Consider the following 27,366-nt stretch of genomic DNA (forward strand, 5'->3'; position numbering starts at 1 on the left):
GGAGGAAACCCACGCAAACACAGGGAGAACACACCACACTCCTCACAGACAGTCACCCGGAGGAAACCCACGCAGACACAGGGAGAACACACCACACTCCTCACAGACAGACACCCGGAGGAAACCCACGCAGACACAGGGAGAACACATTACACTCCTCACAGACAGTCACCCAGAGGAAACCCACGCAGACACAGGGAGAACACACCACACTCCTTACAGACAGTCACCCGGAGGAAACCCACGCAGACACAGGGAGAACACACCAGCTGTGTGACTGCGACACTACCTGCTGCGCCACCGTGCCGCCCTTAGTAGTTTATTTGTATTGTATATATAAATATGTAGAAATATTAAATATTAGGGGTTCCACTTCCAGATTTGTAAAACTAGAGCATGTATATTTTATTTCTGGCCTTTTAACAAACCTTAAAGTCTTTTTAAGTTTCTAGAAGTTTATTAGAGGAATATAAACAAATGTCCATTTAAAAAATATATTAAAATATATATGTAGGATCTGTATGAGACTAAAATCCAATATTAATGATTGCATCCCGTAAGTGAGACCAGCAAGACCATGTAAAACATACGTCCTCGCCTCGCCTTATTTAATACTAAACCTAAGGCATCTAAACAGTTAAAACAGTTGATATTGCCTCCTCTTTTCTCCCCCCTATAGAACCACAATTCTCCAAAGAGCAGGAACTCTTCACAAGCATCAACACCACATGTGTCCGTCTCAATCTGATTGGCTGGAATGACGGCGGCTGTCCAATCACGTCCTTCACTCTGGAGTACCGGCCCATGGACAGTCCGGTGTGGACCAAAGCTCAGCGGACGTCCCTCACCAAAAGCTACAATCTGATGGAACTGCAGGAAGGCACATGGTACGAGCTGCAGATGAAGGTGTACAACAGCGCCGGATTGGCTGAGAAACGAGTGAAGTTCGCCACCCTCAAATATGACGGCAGTGAGTAGCCTTTAAGACGAGGACTGACCAGAGTACTTCCTTTTCTTTTATGTATATAGCTTTTTACAAGGAAATCTGAAAGTTTGGCTTTATTATTTGACTATAGCTGTTCGTTGCATGTTTAAGAACCCAATCCTGGCCGCTCCAACATGTCTCAAAAGAGCCCCATATCCTGGAAATGCAGATCCACTGCTCCCCAAGACCTTGAAAACAGCTTCAGAACCATCGTGATGCTCCACTGACCTACCATAAGGAGAATAGGACCTCTGTTGTCACTTCTCTGGCCTCAGCACTGCAGAAACTGCACTATGTAATTTTGGCGGCAGACAGGAAACCACCTCCCCACCTTCCTCTTTGGCCCCCCTCCCCCTTGAGTTCAGGACAGCGCTGTAAAAGTGAATTATACTCGGAATTATATATAATTTATGACTGAATTTCTACCTAAAGTTTTTATATGGTGGATTTAATGCAAAAATATAGAAACATTTTTATTTATTAAACAAAGGACTGCAGTCATTTCTGCTGGATGTTTATTGCAGGATGGTTATATCTGCGTCCGCTTGAGGGGAGCCCTGTGAGGGAAATGTGTAAAGAGTGAAATGAAGAGTGCCGTGTGCGTCAGTTAGTAATACTCTAAACGTAATTGATGTGAGATACTGACGTGGACAGCGACATGAAATATACATATATATGGCATATATTATAGCGCCGGCACCCTTCTCACTGAGATGAAAATGGCTTTGTCAGCCTTTAGCCGGTCATAAAGGGTCTCCAGCTCGACTGGTGCTGCGGGGGATAGTAAAATAGCTGTGGGTTTTTTATGCTGACTGGAGTCACCGGAGCTGTTGTGTCTGGTAGTTTTTTATGACTCTCTCGTAGACCCCATATCGAGCGGCTTCGGCTAGAATTAATACGTGTCTCGCTAATGTGTCGGAAGGCTGCCCAGATGACTGATCCTCGGGCCAGGGACCTCTGAGCAATTGCAGGGCCCCTCCTGCCACCCCCACGCCATGGTCCAGACCTCACATGCTGCACCCGCTCCCCCCCCCACTGTAAAAAGCGCTGAGTGCTCACTTAAGAAAGATGAGTTCATCTCTTTTAAGCGGAGCTTCAGTCAAGTGAGCATTATTGCCAGTTCTGCAAAGGTCACGCGCTTGATTGCAATCTCACTGCAGCAGCGATCGGAGACCTAGAAGTGGACGATTTGGTTGAGCGGCTAATTCTCTTTTAGCTGGTATCTGATTGGCTCCTTTAGCTATTAGATCTCCGATGATAAACGGGAGAGAGAAAACCACATAGAGATAAGTGTGAGTTCATTATTTGTTGTTTAACTCAATCCGTTTTACCTGCAGAGATGCGTGTGAAGCACTTTGAGCAGCCCCTAACACAACATTAACGGCACGCAACACACTTGGAGGAGAACACTAACCTCCCATTCTGCTACATCAGCTATTAGCACATCAGCGAGAGAGAGAGGAAGTGCCACCTGATCCTCCCAGAGAGTGTGACATCTAGACACATGACTGCATCAGAACCCTTTGGGATCTAAGTTACACTGCCAAATGTTTGTAGATATCTGCTTTTACAATATTTCGTCTAAAGTGAAGGGTGTAAATCAGAGGTTTGTTCTCTCTTCGCCACAGTTACAGTGTTTTGCTGTGAGAATTTGATTGCATTTAGCTACAAGAGGCTTAGTGTTGCCAGCCACTGATGGAGGATTAGTTCTGGAACATCTCAAAGATATTGAATGGCGCTTCATAAGTAAAAGGCTAATTTACGCCCACTTTGCTACTGCTATTCTGTCTGGTGTTAAGTGATTTAACTTTAATATTAATCTCTGGGAGTATGACGTTCTGATCCGTTTATTACAGACTTGGATTCTTGGCAGATGACATTCCAAGACTTCCCTCTGGTTAAATTAAGACCTCATGTTTCTTTCCATGTTTTCCTCCAGGCACTATCCCTCCGCTGGTGAAGACTGCGGTGAAGGACCCAGTGAAGAAGAGCAGCAATGAGGGGATGAAGATGATGGTGACCATCTCCTGCATCCTGGTGGGCATGGTGCTGCTCTTCGTCCTGCTGATGGTGCTGAGGAGAAGGAGGAGGGAGCAAAGGCTGAAGAGACTCAGAGGTGAATGTGCCTTCAAACCTTGTAGAAACCGAATATGACATTTTAATACGTGAGAACATCGTACATGTAGTTAATATCGTTCACATATCACACTCTCAGATAAAGAGTATCTGTCAGTAATTTGGTAGATGATTAAAAACGACCTTATACTAAACAGAAAAATGTTTATTGATAATATAGCATTCATACAAAAATAAAATAATGAAAAGAATCCAATGTATTGAGATGCTTTCACTGCAGTGCAGAGTTTAAAAGCTGAGGATGTATATTAAAAGCTGCGGAATTCAGCACATTTCCAAATCCACAACCCACAGTTTCTTCAGTTTTGATTACAGAGTGAATTGGTAAATGCTTGCGTTTTTCTTTTTTTTACCCCTCTCCCCAGATGCAAAAAGCTTGGCCGAGATGCTTATGAGGTAAGAAAGCCCTGGGATTGGCTCTCTCTGGCTTTTCCCTGTAACCGTAGGAGTTTATGATCAATTTTGATAGCAACATCACCGCAGTATTTTAAGGGTCTTCTCTGTGCGCTTCCAGTAAAAACACCAGGCCGTCAGACACCCTGAACAAACAGCAGCAAACCCTCCGCATGCACATCGACATTCCGCGAGCTCAGCTGCTCATCGAGGAGAGGGACACCATGGAGACTGTGGGTAAGTCCAGTGGTGATAGTTGGAGGCAGCGGGAACTGATCTGGAAGTCGCTTTCTGATGACATATCTTCTTAAAGGCACCAGGACCATTTGATAAGGGACTGGGAGCGGATCCTTTGAGAGCTGACGTTTTTATCATTGGCTCACAAAACATTTATTAGGTTTCCAAATGGTTGTAAAATGTATTGATGCAAAGCATGCTGGGTATTGTAGTAAATCAACACTGAAGGCCAAAACCTTAAAAAAATTGAATAATATATATTTAATGCTAGTTTAAGCTGGAATGCCCCTTTAATTATGATGCGACAGTGGCAATACCACCCGGATCTACCTGCATGTAAATATACTGTCCATTATATCATATCGTATTTTCAAGGGGTTATTACACTTTATACACAATTCTGATTGGTCATTCAGTGTTAATGTGATTTGCACATATTTTTCACATCAGTATTGTCAAAGTACATGAAGCTCGTGTATGATTTTATGCATTTCTTTCTCTCTTTTTCTTCTCTCAGACGACAGATCCACAGTTCTACTCACTGAGAATGATTTTGGAGAGACAGCGAAACAGAAATCAGCCACAGTCACCCACACAGTCCACTACCAGTCTCTGTCCCAGGCCACTGGGCCCCTGGTGGACGTGTCCGACGTCCGGCCCGGGACCAGCAAGAGCAGTCTGTCCAGTAAGAAGCCGCTTGATCAAAGTTTTAACCCACTGTACTGTGTAAAAGTACAAACATAAACACTGTATGACATTAAACTAAGCTCAAATGGATATTCATGTGTTATGGGTTATGTATTAAGTATGTGGAGTTATGGGACTGGTGACAAAACCCAGGGTATAAAAAAAGAATAAATACCATGCTGTGTGTGTCAGTATATTGATCTGAATGTGGGCTGTTTCCCCTCAGACCCTACTGCGCGGCGGGCTGCTAAACCTGGCCCTGCGTCGAGAAACCGCTACGCCAGCCAGTGGACGCTTAATCGCCCACATCCTCCAGTGTCCACACACACCCTTAGCACCGACTGGAGACTGGCCACGCCCCGAGTGGCTGGCTCCGTGGACAAGGAGAGCGACAGCTACAGCGTCAGCCCGTCCCAGGACACAGGTTCTTCCTGTAGCTCACGCTCTATTACTTCACTTTGCATGAATGGTGTTTGTGTGTGTTTTAAAGGCCTGGTCACACCAGAGTTTGCAAGAAAACTTAATCGTAGTTGTAATGTAGTGAATAACACCACTCACCTTTACACAGATAACTAGGGTTTAATATCCTGACTGGCCTTGGGAATATAATTACAGCCATGTATTTTTGCTAGCTTTTGTTAGCCTGTTAGCTAACTTGCAGAAACTGCAGGACCAGCCTTGGTCAGGGCCATTTCCTAAGGCAGCACAAACTGCAAATATCTAGTGTGACTAAGGCTTTAAAAACGTGTTTGGTGTCCAGTGTTTTGCACTAGGATTGCAAGGCTAATGTAGTCTAATATGTTCCTTAGCAACATATAAAGTAGCAACAAATAGCAGCCATCTTAAAACCTGAAATTTGTAAATACTGCCTTTCTTGGGCAGCATGGAGGCAGCTCCATGGTTCTGGGGTTGTGGGTTCAAACCACTCCCCACCACTCCCCGCCTGAGGAGTTTGGAGTGTTTTCTTTGTGTCTGCATGGGTTTCCTCCTGGTGCTCCATTTTTTCCCCCACAGTTCAAAAACCCGTTTTTAGGTGGATTGGCTGTTCAAAAGTGTGTATAACAGTGAGTGACTTTGTGAGTGTGTGTTTTCCCTGTGATGGACTGGCACTCTGTCCAGGGTGTGTTATGGAATATGAATAAATGTTATAGATAACACTGTGTTGTAATGAATCTACATTAGCCTTGTAGAAAACGTCAGACAGAAGCATGTGTTGTCTGATGAGTTGTGTTGGGTGTGAAGATGAAAGAGTACAGATTATATTAGCACTAATCTGTTAATCTTAATAGAGATTAATGAATGAATTTTCATTGTTGTGAAGTTGGTCTTGTATGTTGCTAAACCACAAATAGTAGTAAAAACAGAAAACAGAGCTCTGTCCCATTAAGAGCTGGATATTTTAGCCATTTCACAATGTTTCTAACCTTAATAACAACGTTGTCTTATTTACAAAGTATAGTTTCAGCTTCTGTCCAAACTTGGAATTGGGTGTGTATTTAGAGCCCTGTATTTCAGCTCTCACTATAATCCTGTTTCTGTTCGTGTCCAGACCGAGCCCGGAGCAGCATGGTGTCCACGGAGAGCGCCTCGTCCACCTACGAGGAACTGGCCCGCGCCTACGAACACGCCAAGATGGAAGAGCAGCTCCGACATGCCAAGTTCACCATCACTGAGTGTTTCATCTCTGACACGTCCTCCGAGCAGATGACCGCAGGCACCAACGACTACACAGACAGCCTGACGTCTAGCACACCATCCGAGTCAGGCATCTGCAGGTTCACTGCCTCGCCCCCAAAACCTCAGGACGCCTGCAGGGTCATGAACATGGCTGTGCCCAAGGCCCACAGGCCAGGTGAGGAACACTAAACAGAAATCTCACGCAGTACTGCACTGCTGAAATTCTAAAGCCTTGAGTAATCTACACGATTTTAAAAGTCAGGGCAGATTATAAACAGACTGGGCTTCTCACACTGGAAAAATGTACAGCACGCACTACATGACAGGGGACATTACACTTCACAAATTGAAACTCCTGAAGCAAACTGAAGTTTCCTTGGCGACGCAGATAAACACAGAGCTAAAATGCGCTGCGGTTAGTGTTTGTGCTGTTATTTTTGTAGATCCAAACAGAAAATTCATTCATTCATTCATTATCTGTAACCCTTATCCAGTTCAGGGTCACGGTGGGTTCAGAGCCTACACGGAATCATTGGGTGCAAGGTGGGAATACACCCTGGAGGGGGCGCCAGTCCTTCATAGGGCAACACACACACTCACACATTCACTCACACACTCACACCTACGGACACTTTTGGAGAACACACCACACTCCTCACAGACAGTCACCCGGAGGAAACCCACGCAGACACAGGGAGAACACACCACACTCCTCACAGAAGGTCACCCGGAGGAAACCCACGCGGACACGGAGAACACACCACACTCCTCACAGACAGTCACCCGGAGGAAACCCACACAGACACAGGGAGAACACACCACACTCCTCACAGACAGTCACCCGGAGGAAACCCACGCAGACACAGGGAGAACACACCACACTCCTCACAGACAGTCACCCGGAGGAAACCCACGCAGACACAGGAAGAACACACCACACTCCTCACAGACAGTCACCCGGAGGAAACCCATGCAGACACAGGGAGAACACACCACTCTTGTCACAGACAGTCACCCAGAGGAAACCCACGCAGACACAGAGAGAACACACCACACTCCTCACAGACAGTCACCCGGAGGAAACCCACGCAGACACGGGGAGAACACACCACACTCCTTACAGACAGTCACCTGGAGCGGGAATCGAACCCACAACCTCCAGGCCCCTGGAGCTGTGTGACCGCGGCACCTACCTGCTGCCCCACAGTGCCGCCCCCAAAAAGAAAATATAATGTAAAAATGTTGTTGGGTTGTGGATGGAAAGACATGGTCAGTACGGCCTCTACACACTGCAGATGAGCTGGAGATTAGTAGAACAGCGCATACGTGGCTACGTTCCACCTTAAATGGTTCAGAAACATTAGCATTAGCAGTACCACAGTCCACAGTTCTGCGTTATTTAAGGTGGAACGAAATATTAGAATAAAATTTAAATAAAGGCTTTAAGGGCGTGTTCAGTTCCCTGCTGTGTTTGTTTCTCTTACAGGTAATACTGGTTATGTGGGGACATGTGAATCTAGCACTATTTAATGTCTCGTAGTTTTACTGTTTAATCTGTTCTCCACTGGAGAGCACCTCTGCACACGTCTGTGTTTACTTTCTGTGCTGTGTTCTCATTGGCTGTTGAGGGGACTTCAACAGGTCTGGAGGCAAAAATCAGAGTCTGAGCCTCTGTGTAGTAGTTTCTCAATGTATGAACACTTCAATATCTCTCCTGTCCTCCAGGGGGCGAGTTGGTACACCTGCCGCCGTACCTACGCATGGACTTCCTGCTGAACCGGGGGGCGTCCGGAGGGTCCCGGGAAGCCTCTCTGGAGCCACAGAAAAGCCGCTCGCTGAAGAGGCCCAGCCTCTTGGAGCCCACTCCCCTAGAGCCGCCGGCCAATCGGGACACTCAGCAGTGGCCTCCAGGCTCCGCCTCCACGCTGCCACAGAGAGAGGTCAGCTCGGACTTGGCCCAGGCGGCCAAACTCAGCACCTCACAGGAATCCCTCTTAGATTCCAGAGGACACTTAAAACAGAGCAGCAATCCCTACGCAAAGTCCTACACACTGGTATAACCCAGCGCAACTGGACCAGACTGCAGCTAAACAAACACACATACACACTCACACACACACACACACACACTTATATTTACACACACACACACACACACACACAGTCAGATACAGAGCAAAAACAGGACTGTTGTACATAGACGCCTTTCCTCTCGGACAGGCCACTTCGATTCGTAATGTTTACTTTCTTTTAAGCTTTTTTAAAACATGTGAATTCACTTCTTGGACAAAACTTTCCTCCTAAATACATGGAGATTGCCAACATAATTTATTTCAAGAATTATTATTATTATTATGATTATTATTATTTAGTTTAGCATTTAGTGTGCACAAACTGATGACTGGGAACCCATTAGGCTTTTTTTCTACTGGAATTTTTTGTGTAATTGCTATAAAACAAACAAACAGAATGATGTTTTGCGTGCGAGAGCGCGAGAGAGAAAGCGCGAGAGAGTGATCACCACTGTTCCAAAGTTGTCACCATTTTTTCAGATCGTTTTAAAGTTTAAAAAAAAAAAAAGAAGAAAATCCTATGGGTGCATGGGGACTGACCAATAAAATACAAAGAATATGATGATGATGATGACGATGATGATGAAGATAAAAAGGCTAAATAGCTGGACAATCCAGCCACTAATTTTTTTCACTATAAAATGATCAAATGTGAAGATTTAGTATTCTTGAGACTATAAATATATAAATATATATATTAAAAAAGGAGAAATCACTTTTATTTGTGGGAATTACAGGGAAAGTTTTTTGCTTTTGATTTGATGAAATAATAATAATAAAAGTCCTTAGTCATGTTTGCACATTATACCATTTTTAAAAAAGAAAAAAAAAAAAAGCCTTTAGGGAAACGCAGTTTCTTGGGTTTTTTTTTGTCCCATTCTTCGGATTGGTGCAATATGGATGATGGGGTTTAAAAAAGAAAAGTGAAATTAATTTTTTGCTTTAATACTGTACTGTACTTTAATCTTAACCTATGTTTGTGAGCATATGACTTTTTAAGGGGCGGACGAAGCTGAAACTGTTTATTATTCAGGTGTAAATTACCACTGGTTGTTTACAAGGTAAAAAAAAATAGTTTTCTTTCTTGAATTTTTTAGTTTTCTTTATTTCATTATCACAGGGGAGGAGACCCCTAATAGTTGGCCTCCCACTGCACTAGAAGAAGTGTCTGCTCATTAACCCTTTCATGTCCCCATCTTAAACCCCGCCCACCCCACCCCCACTTTAATGCGTAGTGCACTAGGTGATGTCCGTAGGGCACGCTCTCTCGTCTTCACTAGATTTATTTTTGCTGCATTGCAGTGATGCTCCTCTACAGGGAAAAAAATAATAAATAAGTAAGTAAATAAATAAATAACCAAGACAATCCGAAGAGAATCCCCCCTTGAGAGAGAGAGAGAGAGAGAGAGAGAGAAAGAAAGATAGGGTCCCACTGAAATGGAGTTGGGTTACTGTAGCTTTCATCACGCTCTTGTCTTTCAGGGACAGAGGGTTGATGTTGATGACGCTGATGATATTGAAAATGAAGAATGCTGTGAGATGATATTCCAGTATATTTGACAATAGACCACTTTATTTCCATCCATTTTCCCCTCTACACCCTACCATCGCTCATTCTACCTGTTTTTTCTGTCATTTTATTTCCTTTCCTTTCGTTTCTTTGGACAGGGTGTTCACAGCTGTGTCACTCCAATAAAGACTTTACCTTTGCAGTTCCAATCGATGAATAAAAAGGCTGTTCCCCAAATCTATGGCACGTTTTCCCTCTTCGGCGGCTCAAATGACAGAGGAAGAAAGAGAAAAGTACAGAGAAAAATACAGCAGCAGGCAAAAGTTTCTGTACTTATTCGCACTGTTTTCCACACTTTAGAACAGTAGAGAAGACATCAAAACCATGAGAGACTTTTCTCAAACGGCTTCTTGAGGAAACGCCTGGGATACTTTTCCCATCAGGAAGGTTTGAGGAAGGTCCATATATAAACACAAGAGCCAATTTAAAAACTAATTAAAACAGTAGGACAAGAACTAATTAAGCTAATGAGCTGTCCAATCAGATTGCTGGATTCAGACGGTCACTCTGAATACTAGATGTTTATACTAATCACAGAATAAGAATCCAGAGATCAGAGTTGATGTAGCTAACAGAACAGAGCATTACTCTAGCCAATCAGATTGCAGAATTCAGGCAGCAAATCAGAGCTGCACATTCAGCTATCTGCAGTCAGAGCTCAGGATTACGCTAGTTAGAGTGCAGCCGGTTCAGCTAGCCTATAAATATTCGATATTAAATAAGGTAAATTCAATAAAGATGATTCTCTCCAAGTTTACGGCCAAACTGTAGAGTCAAACTGGTGAGTGTCTGTCCTTGGATGATGTAAATGTTGAAAACTGAAGAAAAAAAAAGTGAATATATTGTAATGACTTGCAGCTTTGACATTTAGAGAAACACACACTGTAAAAATTGCTGTAAATTTACAGCGAGTCTGCTACAGTATTTTATTTTAAATCACAGTATTTACAGTAAATTATTGTATTACTCAATTACAGTAATATGCTGTAAATTTGAAGTACAGTAGTGTTCCTGTAAAAATACAGTAAATGCCTGGGAACTCTGCTGCCAGTATTTTACTGTAAAATTTACAAGAATTTTTTTACAGTGCACCTCCAAGAGCAAGAGGCAGCAACGTCACCAAGAATCCCACTGAAGTTAAACATAGATAACACTTCCCCTAAAATCCATACCTTGTATCTCCAGCAGCCTTGCTCAAGTGTGTGATGAGGTTAATGAACACACACTCACACACAAACAGCCCCAGTTCTGAGTGCAGGAGACTGTTACGATTACCAGGAATACCGTTGAAACCCAACATTGCGTACCCCCACAGAGCTGGGTGCAGGTCTGCGTCCAGGTTTTAACTTTTCCAGGTTTTATCTCCTACACTGTAAAAAATTGCTGTAAATGTACAGCGAGTCTGCTACAGTATTTTATTGTAAATCACAGTATTTACAGTAAATTATTGTATTATTCAATTACAGTAATATGCTGTAAATTTGAAATACAGTAGTGTTCCTGTAAAAATACAGTAAATGGCTGGGAACTCTGCTGCCAGTATTTTACTGTAAAATTTACAAGAAATTTTTTACAATGCAGAAACCAGTATAAAGTGTGTTAAGAGTTCATTTCAGACACACAAACACACACTAAATGCATCCCACCACTAACATCAAGAGACTGCAACTATCAGTCGGAATGCAACTGAAGCACCACACAGCATTTCCCTCAGAGCTGGATGAAGGCCTGTTTCGGAAGGAAATAAAACTGAGACACTCTGGAAGCCAGGGTCAAGTGTGTGATGAGGTTATTTGAGGCCCACATACACACACACAAGAGCAGCCCAGCTCTAAGGGCAGAAAACTAAAGGTCACCAGGAATGCAATTGAAGCAAAACACTGCTCCCCCCCAGAGCTTCCTTCAGTGCTTGTGTTGATTCTCCTCAGAGACCCTGAGAGTCCACTGGTCCAAAGAACGGCAAAGAGCCAGTCCTCTCCTAAATTGGCCTATCGATTCATGGGGCTTTGGCAAGGGGGATGCCTCAGACAGCAGCCCTGCCCCAACTGAAAATTGCTTTCGTGGCCCTATATCAGCGATGTTGGGGTAATGGGGAAATGTATTACTCCTTGTGACAACTACATTCGCCATCTTCCTCTGAAGCACGCCACAAATTAAGCGAGCTGCATAAGATTTACGCGCCGTCAGCCGTCGCTGTTATTAACCGCTGCCATAAATAAAGGCTGGCGATCTGAAATCTGCCTTCTGATCTTCCATAGAGGAATACGCCGCTGTCAGCCGGCACATCAGGGAAGGGACGGGGCTTGTTTATTTCTTCTAATTGCTTGCAGCTAAACACCAAACGAGCCGTCGGCAGTCATTTGAGGAGAGCGTGGTCCAGAACTGCTTCTGTTGATACGGTTGTAATGAGTTCGGCATGGGCAAGAAAGTGAGAACTTCAAAGACTGTTCCGTCAGTGCATTCACGGTTATCCACACCATCAGAAACCTGTATATTGTGATTGGCTCACATTAAATTTGACTTATCTGTATAGATGCACAGTTAAAGCTTGTTTTATGCTGCACAATTTGACCAGACTCTACCCCGAGATGGAATGGGAGTAAACAATTTCACCAGACCTTTGTTTAGATAAGCCACTACTAGATAAGTATCACTTCCACCCTCCATACTCAGGCAAGGCTAAATCACAAGTCAGCTGACATCACTGTGTACCATAGCCAACATACTGGGGACCTGCTCATTACTCAAACACACAACTCAAATAAAAACAGATGTTTAAATTTTAGTCCTCAATTGGACGTTAGAATTAAAGAAATGTATGCATTTATCACATCATGTCTGTAAACAGAGCTCTGTCTGTCTGTCAGTAGAGGAGCTTGGGTGTGTCCCAAAGTAGTACCATACTCCCTACTCCCTACATAGTGCACATCAGATATAATAAATCTAATAATACTGCACCTAAACAGTAATTAGACACTAATTCAACAGGGAATGTGAACCTTATAGCTGATTAAATATTAAGTTTAACATACAGTCCACTATGTGACTTATTTTTTGCCCTAGAATGTGCTCTACAGAGGGTGTAAAGACATTTGGATTCAGACTTGGTTTTGCTGCAGTGTGGAAACATCCCCCATGTACTTTACATTAAACTTCAAGCTAACAGAATATATCAGGCTGTTTCTCATTATGCAACACGGTGGGATCCTTTACCCCAAAAACCCAAAAAGGTGGTGGGCTTCTGTGCTTCTGAGTGTTGTGAGACTCTCTCCAATGTAGACAGGGAAGCTGTGTATGAGATAAATCAACACTATTAGTGTTAAACTAACAAACACTGTCAGTGTTAATAATTTAACACTAATAATGTTGATTTAACACTGGGGAATTTGCTGTGTATCTAGGGTGACCATACGTCCTCTTTTACCCGGACATGTCCTCTTTTTTAGACTTAAAAAATGTCCTTTTTTAGTTCTAAAAAATTTCACAATCAATCAATCAATTTTGTTTTTCTAGAGCTTACATAGAATTGTGAGAAGCGTTTCGTTCACAAACTAGTCCCGCCCTCCTCTACTCCGATTGGTGCATTTGAGGTGTAAAGGTGTAAAGGACCTAAAAACACCTAGGTTGAGCTAAGCATACCCCACCGCCTCCATTTCAGATCTGGTCACCCTAAAACTGTGGTATGGTAGGTTTTATCTAAAATTTCCTGAACACTTGAAATATACAGGTTTATAGTTCCCCTTCAAACCAAGAGAACACTGCTGAGCGGAAACTGACCACTGATGAAGAGGTAGTGAAGGCTAACAAAATATATTTACATTTCCTGGGAATTTTCTCAGATGAGCTAGTCTCTAACTCTACCTCAGCTACAGGAGAAGTGTTTCCATTAAAGTGGCTAGTAAGTATACATTTTATCATTTTAAACTTACTCTACTCAGAACATCCTGCCATAAAACACAACAGAAATGACCACAGACCTGACAAACAAGAAGAAATATGAGCTGTGCCTGTCTCCAGATATCAGCCGTGTCCAGCTTAAGAGTGATGAATCACAGATATTGATTTGGACTTGTTCTGCTGTAGATTCTTGCATGTGGGAGTTACTTTCTTTTTTATTTTATTTATTTATTTTTTGGCTGTTTGATCGCCACTGTGCTTAGATTTTCCTTTTCCTCTGTAAAGATCAGAATTAGATTCTGTAGGCTTGGACACTCCCACATGATGACTCTCTTTCAGGCTGAGAGTAGTTCATAGTTCAGATATGAGTAATGTACAAAGCGTATAGTCCTATAGTATGAAAATCTCACACTTGGAAAAGGTATCTGGTGTTCAGTGCTTCCTTGCAAAGTGATACTGGTGTGATCAGTATGTATATGACGGACTTGTGTATTTTAATGAAACAGTTGTTTACCATATTTGGAAATATCCGGCCGACACTGGGTTAGTCTGAAAGAAATAGTCAAAATTAGGCTTTCTAGTTGCCCACTTATATTTGGTGACCTAAATGTATTATTCTTCTACAACCACCAGCTTTAACCAGCATATTTTGGCTGGCTGAGCAGTACCTTATATCCCCATTTTTGATATATCAACATTACATGGTGCCTTTACATTGTGTGATATGGTTCATGCTGCACATATTAGCAGAAATATTTATGAACAGACTGATTTCAGTAGCTGCAATAGCCATTTTGAGGTAAAATTTTTGACCATTTTTTAAAAGTAAATAAAGTTACATTGTAAGTGAAAGATTTGTTGTAATTTCAGGTAATTGTTGGGTTCTGTATTCAGTTAGCAACATGCTAATATTTTAGGTTGGAATATTAAGTTGTTAACATCAGTTTCAGAGCTCCACAGACATGTTTGAAGGACAGAACATGGCTGGATTTGAGGTTAGTTACATTCCTCAAAAGTCTTCTTTTAGCTAAATGGACATTTCTTTCTGGAGCAGTGCAGAGGCAGCCCAAGACCCATTTTTAAAACAATGCTAATAGGCATGCCTCCAGTACAACTGACTAAATATGGCTACTCTCCGCTGGGTTGGATTTGGGCAGCTTAAACAACAGATGTGAAGGATTACAGGCAGTCTGGGGGGATTGTGTTAACAGATAGGGCAGGGGCAGTGTTTTCTCACTGAGTAAGATACAGTATGGTCAGTTTGGAACTAGCATGTCCTTGCTGGGTAATCAGCTCAATGATTTTTTTTTTGCACGGACATGTGAAACAACTGTCCATTTAGCCATGGGTAAATTGCCTGGCCTTAGAGCATAGCCAAAAACTCAGATCCTATTACCCCCCCCCCCCCCCCTACACGCTGTGTACCACATATTTGTGATGATTATTTCCATTAGGATGACCACTTCACAGCTCATCGCAGCATATAGTAATCAGCAGATTTGCTAGCACTAGAGGAAGCTAGCCACCTTGATGGCTCTCTTCAGCTTTAAAAAACAATTAGGTAAACTCCCATTCACGGATCAATACACTCTGGTGAGTTCGCGAGTTCACTGCAAGCTCAGGAGAAAACGTGTCCTTTGAACAACAGCTCCACTAAAGCGTCTGGACTACTTCCCTAAAGGAAATAGAACAAAAAAGATGGAAAGCAAGGACACACTGTTCCAGACCAGTTCTGGCTACTTATGGATGTTAGCATACAACCAAATAGCATTGTATAGGAAACACATGACAATCATGATGTTGCTTTTTCTCAGTATTTTTATTTGTATTAACTTTCTATATTAAGTATTTGATAGACAGTATAATATGGTACATGTCACATTTGTCGTCATAAAATGATGTTTTTTTGTGGGAAGTAACGGAGGGTAAAGCACAAACACGATATCTAGTGAAGAAGCCACTGGCTACAGTTGAGAGGAAGTGATAGATGGTGGGATGAGTGGTCAGGAGCACTGATTATGGATGTGAAAGGCGAGATAGAACCATAGGTCTAGGCATCCCCTATATAACCAAAGAACATAAGTATATTATTTATGGTTCAGGGCCCATAATACCAAAGAGTTAGCTCAAAAATTGTAAATATATTGGTTTACTTTCAATGATCAGCCGCTTTGGCCAAATGAAGTAACCCATTAAGGGCATGAGGTAAGTCTCTGGTTTAAAATGATGGAAAACCAGCATTTCACAACTGAAGGACAATCCTAACTCTGCACCGTCAGAAATGTTCACATATCTCGGTGTTTGCAATCTCCCTCTGTGGTGAAATCGGTGGTTTTTGCCACCATTTTAAGTTCCTTTCTTTAATGATGGTAAAGCTCAGTTGCACCGTCAAGAAGAAGAGATTTTACAGCAAATTATGTATACATTTTTCTTACAGAATATAATGCCACATATTGGTGGAAAATCACAGCAAAAAATACAGCAGTTTTCAAAAAAACAAACGTACACAAATGCCTGTCAAAAGAAGAAAGAAACTGAAAGCTTCGGGTTCATCCAAAAACTAACAGGCAATGGGGAATCAAAATGTAGAGACACTTATTATTCCATAGAGATGCCAGTAGACAGGACAGGACAGGACAGTATAGTACAGGACAGAACTGGACAGGGAAGGACAGCGTAATGGTTCACTTCACGTCTCTGGTCCCGTACCCAAAGCTACCCTAGCCCCCACCCTCGGGTCCATGATGGTGCGGTTAAATACACATGCAAACAGCCAGCCCTCACTGTGCTCAGGGCCCTCTAGGGGCCCTCCGAGGGGCCACACTCGCCCCAGCTTTGCCTAGGACTTCACATCATTCTTCTTCTTCTGGTACTTTCTGAACTGCGACTGGATGGCGACAGCGGCCTTCTCAGTCTCGGGGGCGCCCATGTCGATGTCGAAGTCCTCCGCCGGGACGTCCTTCTTGGACGCATCTGTGGATGAGGTAATATTCATGATATTACATCCTAGTCATCAGTGACCTGTTCATTTCCATATTCATTTGTATTGTGTACTGGCAGATCAGGCTTTTATTGTTGGATTTAGTCTCAAATTCTAAACAATTACTTTTCTTTATTCGAAATATAGCTCAACTATGACTTTCTATTGACATCAGATAATAATAAATCTCTCCGTCTAATCTGAATTTTTTTTTCTTATACACACACTCTATTCACCATTGTTAGTCTGTTGGAAACCAGTTGGTAAAATAAAGTCAAATTCATCAAAGATTCAGAGTCACTTGAGGTAAAGATTATTCATTCATTCATTGTCTGTAACCTCTTATCCAGTTCAGGGTCACGGTGGGTCCAGAGCCTACCTGGAATCATTGGGATACATCCTGAAGGAGGCGCCAGTCCTTCACAGGGCAACACACACACATTTCACTGACACACTCACACCTACAGACACTTGAGTCACCAATCCACATACCAACGTGTGTTTTTGGACTGTGGGAGGAAACCGGAGCACCCGGAGGAAACCCACGCAGACACAGAGAGAACACACCACACTCCTCACAGACAGTCACCCGGAGGAAACCCACACAGACACAGGGAGAACACACCACGCTCCTCACAGACAGTCACCCGGAGGAAACTCACACAGACACAGGGAGAACACCCCACACTCCTCTCAGACAGTCACCCGGAGGAAACCCACACAGACACAGAGAGAACACACCACACTCCTCACAGACAGTCACCCGGAGGAAACCCACACAGACCCAGGGAGAACACACCACACTCCTCACAGACAGTCACCCGGAGGAAACCCACACAGACACAGGGAGAACACACCACACTCCTCACAGACAGTCACCCGGAGGAAACCCACACAGACACAGGGAGAACACACCACACTCCTCACAGACAGTCACCCGGAGGAAACCCACACAGACCCAGGGAGAACACACCACACTCCTCACAGACAGTCACCCAGAGGAAACCCACACAGACACAGGGAGAACACACCACACTCCTCACAGACAGTCACCCGGAGGAAACCCACACAGACACAGGGAGAACACACCACACTCCACACAGACAGTCACCCAGAGCGGGAATCGAACCCACAACCTCCAGAAGTGATTCTGGGTCAGTTCCGGATCCACCGTGTGACTCTGAACTGGATAAGCGCTTACAGACAATGAATGAATGAATGAATTAAAAATATCAGCAGATTTTCTAAACTAGCCACATATTGGCTTTGGATTAAAATCATATATCTGCATTTTTAACATAATGTTTCCTGCTGAGATTTTAATTATGGTTTGAATTTGATTAAAATAATAAATGGATAACAAAAATACTAAAATATACACTTCATATTTTTGCCCAATTTTCCATTAAATTACATGGAAACAAGTGTAAAAAGAATTTTCAACATGTAAACACACAATTTAATTAATTAGGTAAAATATGTAAAAAAAAAAAAAATTAATTACATAGAAATAATTATGTAGTGCAAAATTAAATGTAAATTCAATCCTTTATGTAACTCCAGAAGCATTACTGATTAATGCACACTCAATGTAAATGTAATTCATTCTGTAAGCCACTGTGTAATTATGTAATTACATTTAAGTAAAAATGTAGGTTACCCATTTCCCTAATGACTCATTTGATCTTTTATGTTCGCTCACACATTCATCCAGGTATTTGTTGACACCTGCTCCTCTGACATTGCCTAAAAGGAAGGTTCATTCATCGTTTTATTAAGTTCAGGGTTGTAGTGGGTCTGGAGCCTACCCAGAATCACTGGGCGCAATGCAGGAACACACACACTCACACGGACACAGACAGAACACACCAAACTCCTCACAGACAGTCACCCGGAAGAAACCCACGCAGACACAGAGAGAACACACCAAACTCCTCACAGACAGTCACCCGGAGGAAACCCACGCAGACACAGAGAGAACACACCACACTCCTCACAGACAGTCACCTGGAGGAAACCCACGCAGACACAGGGACCCTTCCAGGACCCTATAGCTGTGACAGAGACACCACCTGCTAAAACGAAGATTAATAGCCTCTAATCTTCTGGCTTTATATTAGTAGCTGGAATATTGCTGTGAGGATTTGATGGCATCCAGTGATCTAGTCTAGTAAAGTGATTAGTTCAATATCACAAAAAGCACTCCAACTCATCCCAAATAGACTGGATGGAGTGCCATCTTAAGCTTAACAGCTCAATGGGGGCTTTATAACCCTCTAACTGACTCTTAGCATTGAACAAGGAGAGCTCAGGCTCATGTGGCACTGCTTCAGGGCGGACCATTTCCTTTCAAGATCTTTTTTATGGAGATTATACACGGTGTCCACAATGTGTGAGCCTTAAAGTACCTTATATCTCTAATTATGATGAATAAGAATGTGTTTTCTGAACAAATCATAGTCGTTACGGTAGCGTAACTTTAATAATCCTGTAGTTTATTGGAATTAAATGCCTTGACAACATTCAGAAATTTGCCAAATAAACACCTGCCAAAACTCCCAGTGCATGTGAGATAGGACTCTGCTTCCAAACTCTTATTAAGCAATAAGACTCCTGTCACTTCCCACTGCGTACAGCACGGAAATTACACTCTGCTGAAGAAGCTGGGAGATCAATCTCATCGTTGATCAAGATTTATCAAGACAGGTTCTTCCAGAGCTGCTTCCGGAGTTTCAGTGAGTTCAGGACTGCTCCTCTGCTGTAAATGATTTAGTTCCAGGGTAAAGAAATTAGGAGAAATGTACCTTGACCCCCCGAGGGTTTGCTGTTTCCAGTGGAAGCTCCGGATCCTTGTCTCTGTAACAAAAAAAGAATAGAGAGCAGGTTAATTTCGATTAAATTTGATTAATTCCCCATTTAAAATCAACACTTTTGTAAAACTCCTGTTAATTTTTGCAGAGGAGTGTAAGTTGTAGAGTACTTCCATTGGTGTGTAACTGTTGCCAGTTAGCTTTAGCGTTAGCTCCTCACCTCACTAGAAAGGGACAGCCTCGGTTAGCCTCCATTTGGAGGTGAGTGATGCCTTTTCAAACTCTCTCAGTCTTCATTTCACTGTTGTCTATGGTGCAATGCACAAAGCTAACAGTGCAACAACCACAAATATCCAAGCCAGGTTTGCTCTGTGGTCAGAAACTGACCATTAATGAAAGACCTGATGATGGCTAATGCAAAATGTCCATCAGCAGATGGTAATCAGTGTGTTGTTTATCTATAAGGAAGTCCAGCCTGAGCACATCAAAGGAATAAACCCCATTTTACACCATTAATGGTGTACACAAGAAATTGGAAGCCTATTTTACACATAATGGTCATCAATGCTACAGCGCTACACTGATTAGCATAGTAGTATATTGCAATTTACATGATGTTGAAAGACACTTGCCCCATAACTTGTGTGAAACAGGGGCTAAACATTTACCCCGGAATAAAAATATCATTATTTGAATTCAGTAAGTGATACGTCCAGTTCACTACTGAACCATGAAATGGCCAGCTCTGTCCTCCATCGCTTCTGGACAGAGCCGGTTGGGTTTGTTTGTGTTTGGATGGATGTATGTATGCTAGAGTGTGTTTCACCACCTAAGCAGGAAAAACAACATTGGCAACACTGGCATCGCGCTCCAGCACATTGCGCCCTGAATAATTAATCCGACACTTTCAATGAATTTCAAACACTTGGGCTCAGCTTTGATGCTCCGCTGGCAAAGAAGGAGGGAAGAGAACGGAGAGAACCAGCTCCTCTCTTTCTACCCCTCTGTGCTCAGACTAGCAGGGGAAACCCACTTTCAGACTCATCCATCTGTTCCTCCGCTCATTAGTGATGCGAAAATCGCAAAAGCAGGAGCGATCAGCAGGACGCCGCTGGTTCTTTTGTTTCTCATGTGGCAGTATCACGCTGTCCGGTTTGGGGAGCCTTGGCTCTGACCGGGCCCTGGACAATGATGGACCGTTCCCTGAGGCGGACACATGAAGGGATTTGGGCCGTCTGAGAGTACGGATATTCTCAGGCTTTGCTTAATCTTGATTTTACTTTTTTACGATACTGAAAGATCAGTACAGACACAGCCGATAAAGATACCGTAACCCCTCTAGAAGTATTCAGTCATGGCCAAAAACAGGGCACAAATCCACAGAACAGAGCTAATTAGCTAACAGCTAATAACATCACATCTAGGGTGACCAGACGTCCTCTTTTACCCGGACATGTCCTCTTTTTTAGACTTAAAAAAAATGTCCGGGCGGAATTTCACATACGTCCGGGATATTGTTTTTCTAGAGCTTACATAGAACTTCGAAAAGTTTCCTTCACAAACTAGTCCCGCCCTCCTCTACTCCGATTGGTTCGCTTGAGTGAGAAGGAGGCGTGGTGAAGTAGCCTAAAATCTTCTGATTGGACGGTGTGACTGTAGCGCTACCATTATTGGTCGATAACCTTCTCTGTAAACATTTAATTGGTCAGTCTGCACGGCAGTAGTCCTTGTTTACCTCAGGCAAAGCTCATGTACCAACGCACCCCCCCCCCCAGTGCGAGTGAGTGCTGTTTCAGGACAGATTTGTTACAGCACTTCCCACCCAGAACTTTCTGTATATACTGGACTTTTCAGAACTTTTCTGCCTTCAGCTAAAAAACAAAGCCCCGCAGACTTTAGCAGGATCCCTGCTCAGTTAATCCCAGTTCAAAAGGAATTGTTGGGGCTCCATTTCTGACTCGTTTAGGGCCATGAAATGAACTTCTTCCTGGTAACACACTCTCTCTGACACACACACACACACACACACAAACTCGAACATTCTCACACTGCACACAATCAGAAGCCGTTTGTGTTTGTGGTTGTGAATAATACATTCATATATACATACATACACACGTTCAAACACACACACACAGAGTACATACAAACACAGTGATACGGTAGAGCCTTAGGGCAGAAGGCAGGCGTGAGCAGTACAAAACAAAATCAGAAGGAGCTGCGGGTGAAGTTGGCAGGAGGGAGGGCCGGCCGCGCTGCTGTTGTGCTGACGTCGTTCTTCAAGCACAAGGACACCCACTCGTTCAGGTTTCACTGCATGGTTTTACTTTTTCGTTATTGCCAGTCTTAGCTGAAACTGTGTGCATAATTATCGTCCATCATCAGTTGAAATATTGACTTCTGCGTCGTTAAAGCTGGAGTGGGCCACTTAATTTAAACACTCTTCATCCCAATAGTGATCAATAAATCAAATGCTCTGAAAAGAAAGAGAACTGGAGTCGATACCTGTGACAGCTGCAGAACTTTACACAAGCCCTGTCTACGTCACGTGTGCTCTACCCAACACACAAACGCTGAACACCTAGCGAGCTAGTTGCACAAGGATGGCAAGGACGCGTCTTCAGCCTCACTGCTGCACTGAGAATAATGTCCACTGCGTCCATTATTGACGAAGGATTAGAGGACAGTCACACAAGTTTCTGACTGTACATCAACATGGTGGACCAACCAGGGAGGGTCTAACAGAGTGGACAGTGAGTGCACACAGGGTTTAAAAACTCAAGCAGCTACTGCTGTGTCTGATCCACTCGCACCAGGGCAACGCACACTAACACCACCACCTCGCCAGTGTCACTGCAGCGCTGAGAATGATCCACCGCCCAATAACAAAACAGGGTGAACGGGGTTAACAAGGTATGCAGAGCAACAGCCGGACACCAGTCTGTAATGGTCGTTCAGCGGAGAGAGTGGACTGTATGAGGTGGTTATAATGTTATGGCTGATCAGAGTATAGACATTTCAGCCATGTTTAATACTTTTGCACAACTGCAGGCGCGCGCACCGCTGCACGATCTGCTGAAGTACGGTTGCATCAGTCTCCTTTCCGCGCGCTCTCTTCCCTGTGAGTGCACGCGCCACGGTTACATCTATTATGTAACCATAATAAACCTCGTCTTAATGTTCATACCGTGCGCGCGGTCGATGGATTGTGGTGGGATGGTGGGGGTGAGGGAGGCTTATTATTCTTTCTCCCTCGCAGATCGCTGACCGTGCTGCAAATTGCGCGAGACCACGGTGGCTGCGGCTGGTCACGGTCCCCGGCGCAGATCGCGCGGTTATTGCGGCGCGTTTAGGAAGCCATTACGGAGCCGGTGGGAGTCGCCCTCGTGTGCCACTGCTGCAGCTATTCGTCAGTGCATAAATAGCCTTATATTATTATACAAACAACAACATATGTTTTCTATATAAGATCTCTGAATGGTGTGATTATGGTTTTATTTAAAGGTCTGTTTACACTGATCAGCCACAAGTTTGAATGGAGGCAATGTGAATAACACTAATGATGTGGTAACAGTGCCCCCTGTGGAGGAGTTGGATATATCAAGCAGTGACGGTACAATCAGCTCTTGAAGTTCATTCTGGGACTTTTAATTAATATAAAAACCCACATGGGGCGGCATAGTGGTGCAGCAGGTAGTGTCTCTGTCACAGCTCCAGGGACCTGGAGGTTGTGGGTTCGAGTCCCGTGTCTCCCTGTGTCCACGTGGGTTTCCTCCGGGTGACTGTCTGTGAGGAGTGTGGTGTGTTCTCCCTGTGTCCGCGTGGGTTTCCTCCGGGTGACTGTCTGTGAGGAGTTTGGTGTGTTCTCTCTGTGTCCGCGTGGGTTTCCTCCGGGTGACTGTCTGTGAGGAGTGTGGTGTGTTCTCCCTGTGTCCGCGTGGGTTTCCTCCGGGTGACTGTCTGTGAGGAGTGTGGTGTGTTCTCCCTGTCTCTGCGTGGGTTTCCTCCGGGTGACTGTCTGTGAGGAGTGTGGTGTGTTCTCTCTGTGTCCGCGTGGGTTTCCTCCGGGTGACTGTCTGTGAGGAGTGTGGTGTGTTCTCCCTGTGTCCGCGTGGGTTTCCTCCGGGTGACTGTCTGTGAGGAGTGTGGTGTGTTCTCCCTGTCTCTGCGTGGGTTTCCTCCAGGTGACTGTCTGTGAGGAGTGTGGTGTGTTCTCCCTGTCTTTGCGTGGGTTTCCTCCGGGTGACTGTCTGTGAGGAGTGTGGTGGTTCTCCCTGTGTCCACGTGGGTTTCCTCCGGGTGACTGTCTGTGAGGAGTGTGGTGTGTTCTCCCTGTGTCCGCGTGGGTTTCCTCCGGGTGACTGTCTGTGAGGAGTTTGGTGTGTTCTCCCTGTGTCCACGTGGGTTTCCTCCGGGTGACTGTCTGTGAGGAGTGTGGTGTGTTCTCCCTGTGTCCGCGTGGGTTTCCTCCGGCTGACTGTCTGTGAGGAGTGTGGTGTGTTCTCCCTGTGTCCGCGTGGGTTTCCTCCGGGTGACTGTCTGTGAGGAGTGTGGTGTGTTCTCCCTGTGTCCGCGTGGGTTTCCTCCGGGTGACTGTCTGTGAGGAGTGTGGTGTGTTTTCTCTGTGTCCACGTGGGTTTCCTCCGGGTGACTGTCTGTGAGGAGTGTGGTGTGTTCTCCCTGTGTCCACGTGGGTTTCCTCCGGGTGACTGTCTGTGAGGAGTGTGGTGTGTTCTCTCTGTGTCTGTGTGGGTTTCCTCCAGGTGACTGTCTGTGAGGAGTGTGGTGTGTTCTCCCTGTCTTTGCGTGGGTTTCCTCCGGGTGACTGTCTGTGAGGAGTGTGGTGTGTTCTCCCTGTGTCTGCGTGGGTTTCCTCCGGGTGACTGTCTGTGAGGAGTGTGGTGTGTTCTCCCTGTGTCTGCGTGGGTTTCCTCCGGGTGACTGTCTGTGAGGAGTGTGGTGTGTTCTCCCACAGTCCAAAAACACATGTTGGTAGGTGGATTGGTGACTCAAAAGTGTCCGTAGGTGTGAGTGTGTGCGTGAATGTGTGAGTGTGTCTGTGTTGCCCTGTGAAGGACTGGCGCCCCCTCCAGGGTGTATTCCTGCCTTGCGCCCAATGATTCCAGGTAGGCTCTGGACCCACCACAACCCTGAACTGGATAAGGGTTACAGACTATGAATGGATGGATGGAAATTCAAGATGTTCAAAAAGGACAACTCCCACCAAAATTCAAAATGTAACACTTCCCTTTATTTCCCATTATCCTGATACACTACTTCAGTTCCACTGATCTTTGGCCTGATGCTGTAGAAGGATGGACATATAGCACTGGGAATTTTGACCTCAGGCTCATGTGCAGCTGCACCAGAGCATCCCATTTTACGCCATGCTGTTCTGTGGCAAATAATACACACTGAACATCCTGCATCTTCCCTCAGGGATTAATAAAGTGCTTTATTAATAGCCCTTCAGTGCTTTAAAACAAGCTCACGATGTTTGTTTTTTGTTTTCACTCATTCACTCTCTTTGTAAACACTCTGAAATATGGCTGTAATTCTCAGTGTTCCTATGCTGCGCTGACTGTATCTGACGGTATGTTTCTCCCAATCCTGTGAAGACGCATGCGTACATGTTTTTTTACACATAGCTACTGACCTGCAGCAACATCCCCAACACCCCACCGCACACACACACACACACACAGCTTTTATGTGCAAAGAGAGAAAACCCCCGTTCACTGCAGTGGAGGGGGAGTCCTCACTGCAGAAGACTCACCAATATCAAGTCGTCTAAGCAAAGACAGAGAGGAGGCAATAAAAAAAAGACCCTTTCACACATTCCCCCTCAAATCCAGTCAAAAACACTCCACTTTAACGGCTTTCCGAGAGTGTAAAGCCAGCAGATTTCACCGTAACGCTGATAATCCTCAACATAAATGTGATTACACAGCCTCTGCTACAATAAGAGCTTGGGCGACAGAGCTGCATTAATTTAATTGGAGTGGGTGTGAGCCTCACTGCAGCACTGAGGCACGGGAGGAACCAGGGATGTCCCAATACTCACAGGAGGCTCTGCACAAGAGCAGATCAATGGATTAGCTCTAGACCTGAAAACAAACATTCTCTTTTTTCATAACACATCTCAATGTAAAATGACCTCCTCGTGTCTACACGCACCGTCCCCGTATCCGCTCCATTGTTGCACTTTGTAGTTCTACAATTACACACTGTAGTAAGTAGTAATTTACAGAATTTGAATTGTGCACTGTGTATCAGTATTAGAACCCACGCTGGGGGCAAAACGACTTGATGGGGACTTCCCTTGTACCTCCAGCATGAGCCTTGGATCAAACCAAGCTGAGCACACTCAGCCAGGAGGTTCCGGAGCAGACCTGAGGGCTGGGGCGTCTGCTGGGGGCACCAGGCATTGGCCCATGCCATGGTCCGGGTCCAGAATGTAAGCAGGAAACACTTTGTTGAAAGTGTGCCACTCAAACAGATGGCTCGAGGTGTTGCACATTCTGTTGCACTAATTTGCTTGTGTGTATGTGTGTGAGAGAGTGAGTGTGACCGAATGCCCCTGAGGACCATAGAACATAAAAACATATTAACATTGTGGGGACATTATGGAGCCTTCCCCTGGATCAGTCAACAATTCAAAGCCATTGTTTTTATGACGGCGGCTTCCAGCACTGATCTATTTCTCTGAGCACCACAGCATCCAAGTCATTATTTTTTTATCCTTCTTTAATTTGTGGAAGCTGAGATTTCTGTGTGCGACTGTAATGTCTAGCACTGTTCAAAAGATGCTCAGTGCTGCCGTTGTTGGTGCATGCACAGTGTGAGTATTCATCTCACTGTGGACAGATTATTATTGGTTAGAGTGCCGATAAACGAAGAAGGTCAGTGCTGATGACCACAGAGTTAAAGCGGTTGAAGATAACAATGGTTGGTTCCCAATATCAAGAACCCAAAACTTAACCTTTTTGGGTTCTAAGGAAGAATGCTCTTGAGAGTGAAACTGTGATGCTGCAGTGGGTGACTGGTCTTTCAGGTGGTTTATTTGGCAATCCACAAACCTAAGGTGACTCTGATTTGGATAAAGCAGTTACACAACAATGAATAAATGAATGTTTTTCCATCAGGGAACTGTCCTTGCCCCGGTTGAGAACCTATTCATTTATTGCAACAGAACCATGAAGCATCCAGTGGAGAAGTTGATTTGATTTTTATTCTGCATTGGGTTTTATTCAAAGAAGGCAGGGCTAGCTTGATTATTAGTGTGTTTTAGAAACGCTCCCTATATTGCTTTGATATTGCTTGTGATTTCATTGGACCAATCAGTGGTCTGCAACTCACATGCCTCAGGCCAATGCGCTTGGTACTGCAGCGTATTTGACATCAAATCTGTCATATTTTACCTTGTTGTGATTCACAGGCCTGATTCGTATTTGGTCCTTTGTATTCACATAGGATTCATGTCGTAGCGTGAATTCATGTAGCATCTAGGTAGTGATAGATACACTGTAAAAAATTGCTGTAAATTTACAGCAAGTCTGCTACAGTATTTTATTGTAAATCACAGTATTTACAGTAAATTATTGTATTACTCAATTACAGTAATATGCTGTAAATTTGAAATACAGTAGTGTTCCTGTAAAAATAGGGTGAATGGCTGGGAACTCTGCTGCCAATATTTTACTGTAAATTACAGTATTAACAGTAAATTATTGTATTATTCAATTACAGTAATATGCTGTAAATTTAAAATACAGTAGTGTTCCTGTAAAAATACGGTAAATGGCTGGGAACTCTGCTGCTAGTATTTTACTGTAAATCACAGTATTTACAGTAAATTATTGTATTATTCAATTACAGTAATATGCTGTAAATTTAAAATACAGTAGTGTTCCTGTAAAAAT

The 27,366-nt window shown here is 44.0% G+C and overlaps 2 protein-coding genes across 3 annotated transcripts in view; one reads left to right on the plus strand and one right to left on the minus strand.

Moving 5' to 3' along the window:
- Positions 1-9,926, plus strand: part of dscama (Down syndrome cell adhesion molecule a) — a 97,937-nt gene extending 88,011 nt beyond the window's left edge. Inside the window, exons 26-33 of one of the 2 annotated variants that reach the window (XM_066650737.1) lie at positions 680-970; positions 2,925-3,101; positions 3,487-3,517; positions 3,636-3,751; positions 4,269-4,436; positions 4,665-4,871; positions 5,988-6,290; positions 7,841-9,926. In XM_066650737.1, coding sequence (XP_066506834.1) covers positions 680-970; positions 2,925-3,101; positions 3,487-3,517; positions 3,636-3,751; positions 4,269-4,436; positions 4,665-4,871; positions 5,988-6,290; positions 7,841-8,175 — 1,628 coding nt within the window. In that variant the 3' untranslated portion in view covers positions 8,176-9,926. The remainder of the gene's footprint in view (positions 1-679; positions 971-2,924; positions 3,102-3,486; positions 3,518-3,635; positions 3,752-4,268; positions 4,437-4,664; positions 4,872-5,987; positions 6,291-7,840) is intronic. The other variant, XM_066650738.1, reaches the window with a different exon arrangement.
- Positions 9,927-15,462: 5,536 nt separating this feature from the next.
- Positions 15,463-27,366, minus strand: part of pcp4a (Purkinje cell protein 4a) — a 31,685-nt gene continuing 19,781 nt past the window's right edge. Inside the window, exons 2-3 of the mRNA XM_066651419.1 lie at positions 19,439-19,490; positions 15,463-16,627 (exon numbers count right to left, since the gene is read on the minus strand). Coding sequence (XP_066507516.1) covers positions 16,494-16,627; positions 19,439-19,490 — 186 coding nt within the window. The 3' untranslated portion in view covers positions 15,463-16,493. The remainder of the gene's footprint in view (positions 16,628-19,438; positions 19,491-27,366) is intronic.

This window comes from Hoplias malabaricus, chromosome 18 (assembly GCF_029633855.1).
Source record: "Hoplias malabaricus isolate fHopMal1 chromosome 18, fHopMal1.hap1, whole genome shotgun sequence".
Taxonomy (NCBI): domain Eukaryota; kingdom Metazoa; phylum Chordata; class Actinopteri; order Characiformes; family Erythrinidae; genus Hoplias; species Hoplias malabaricus.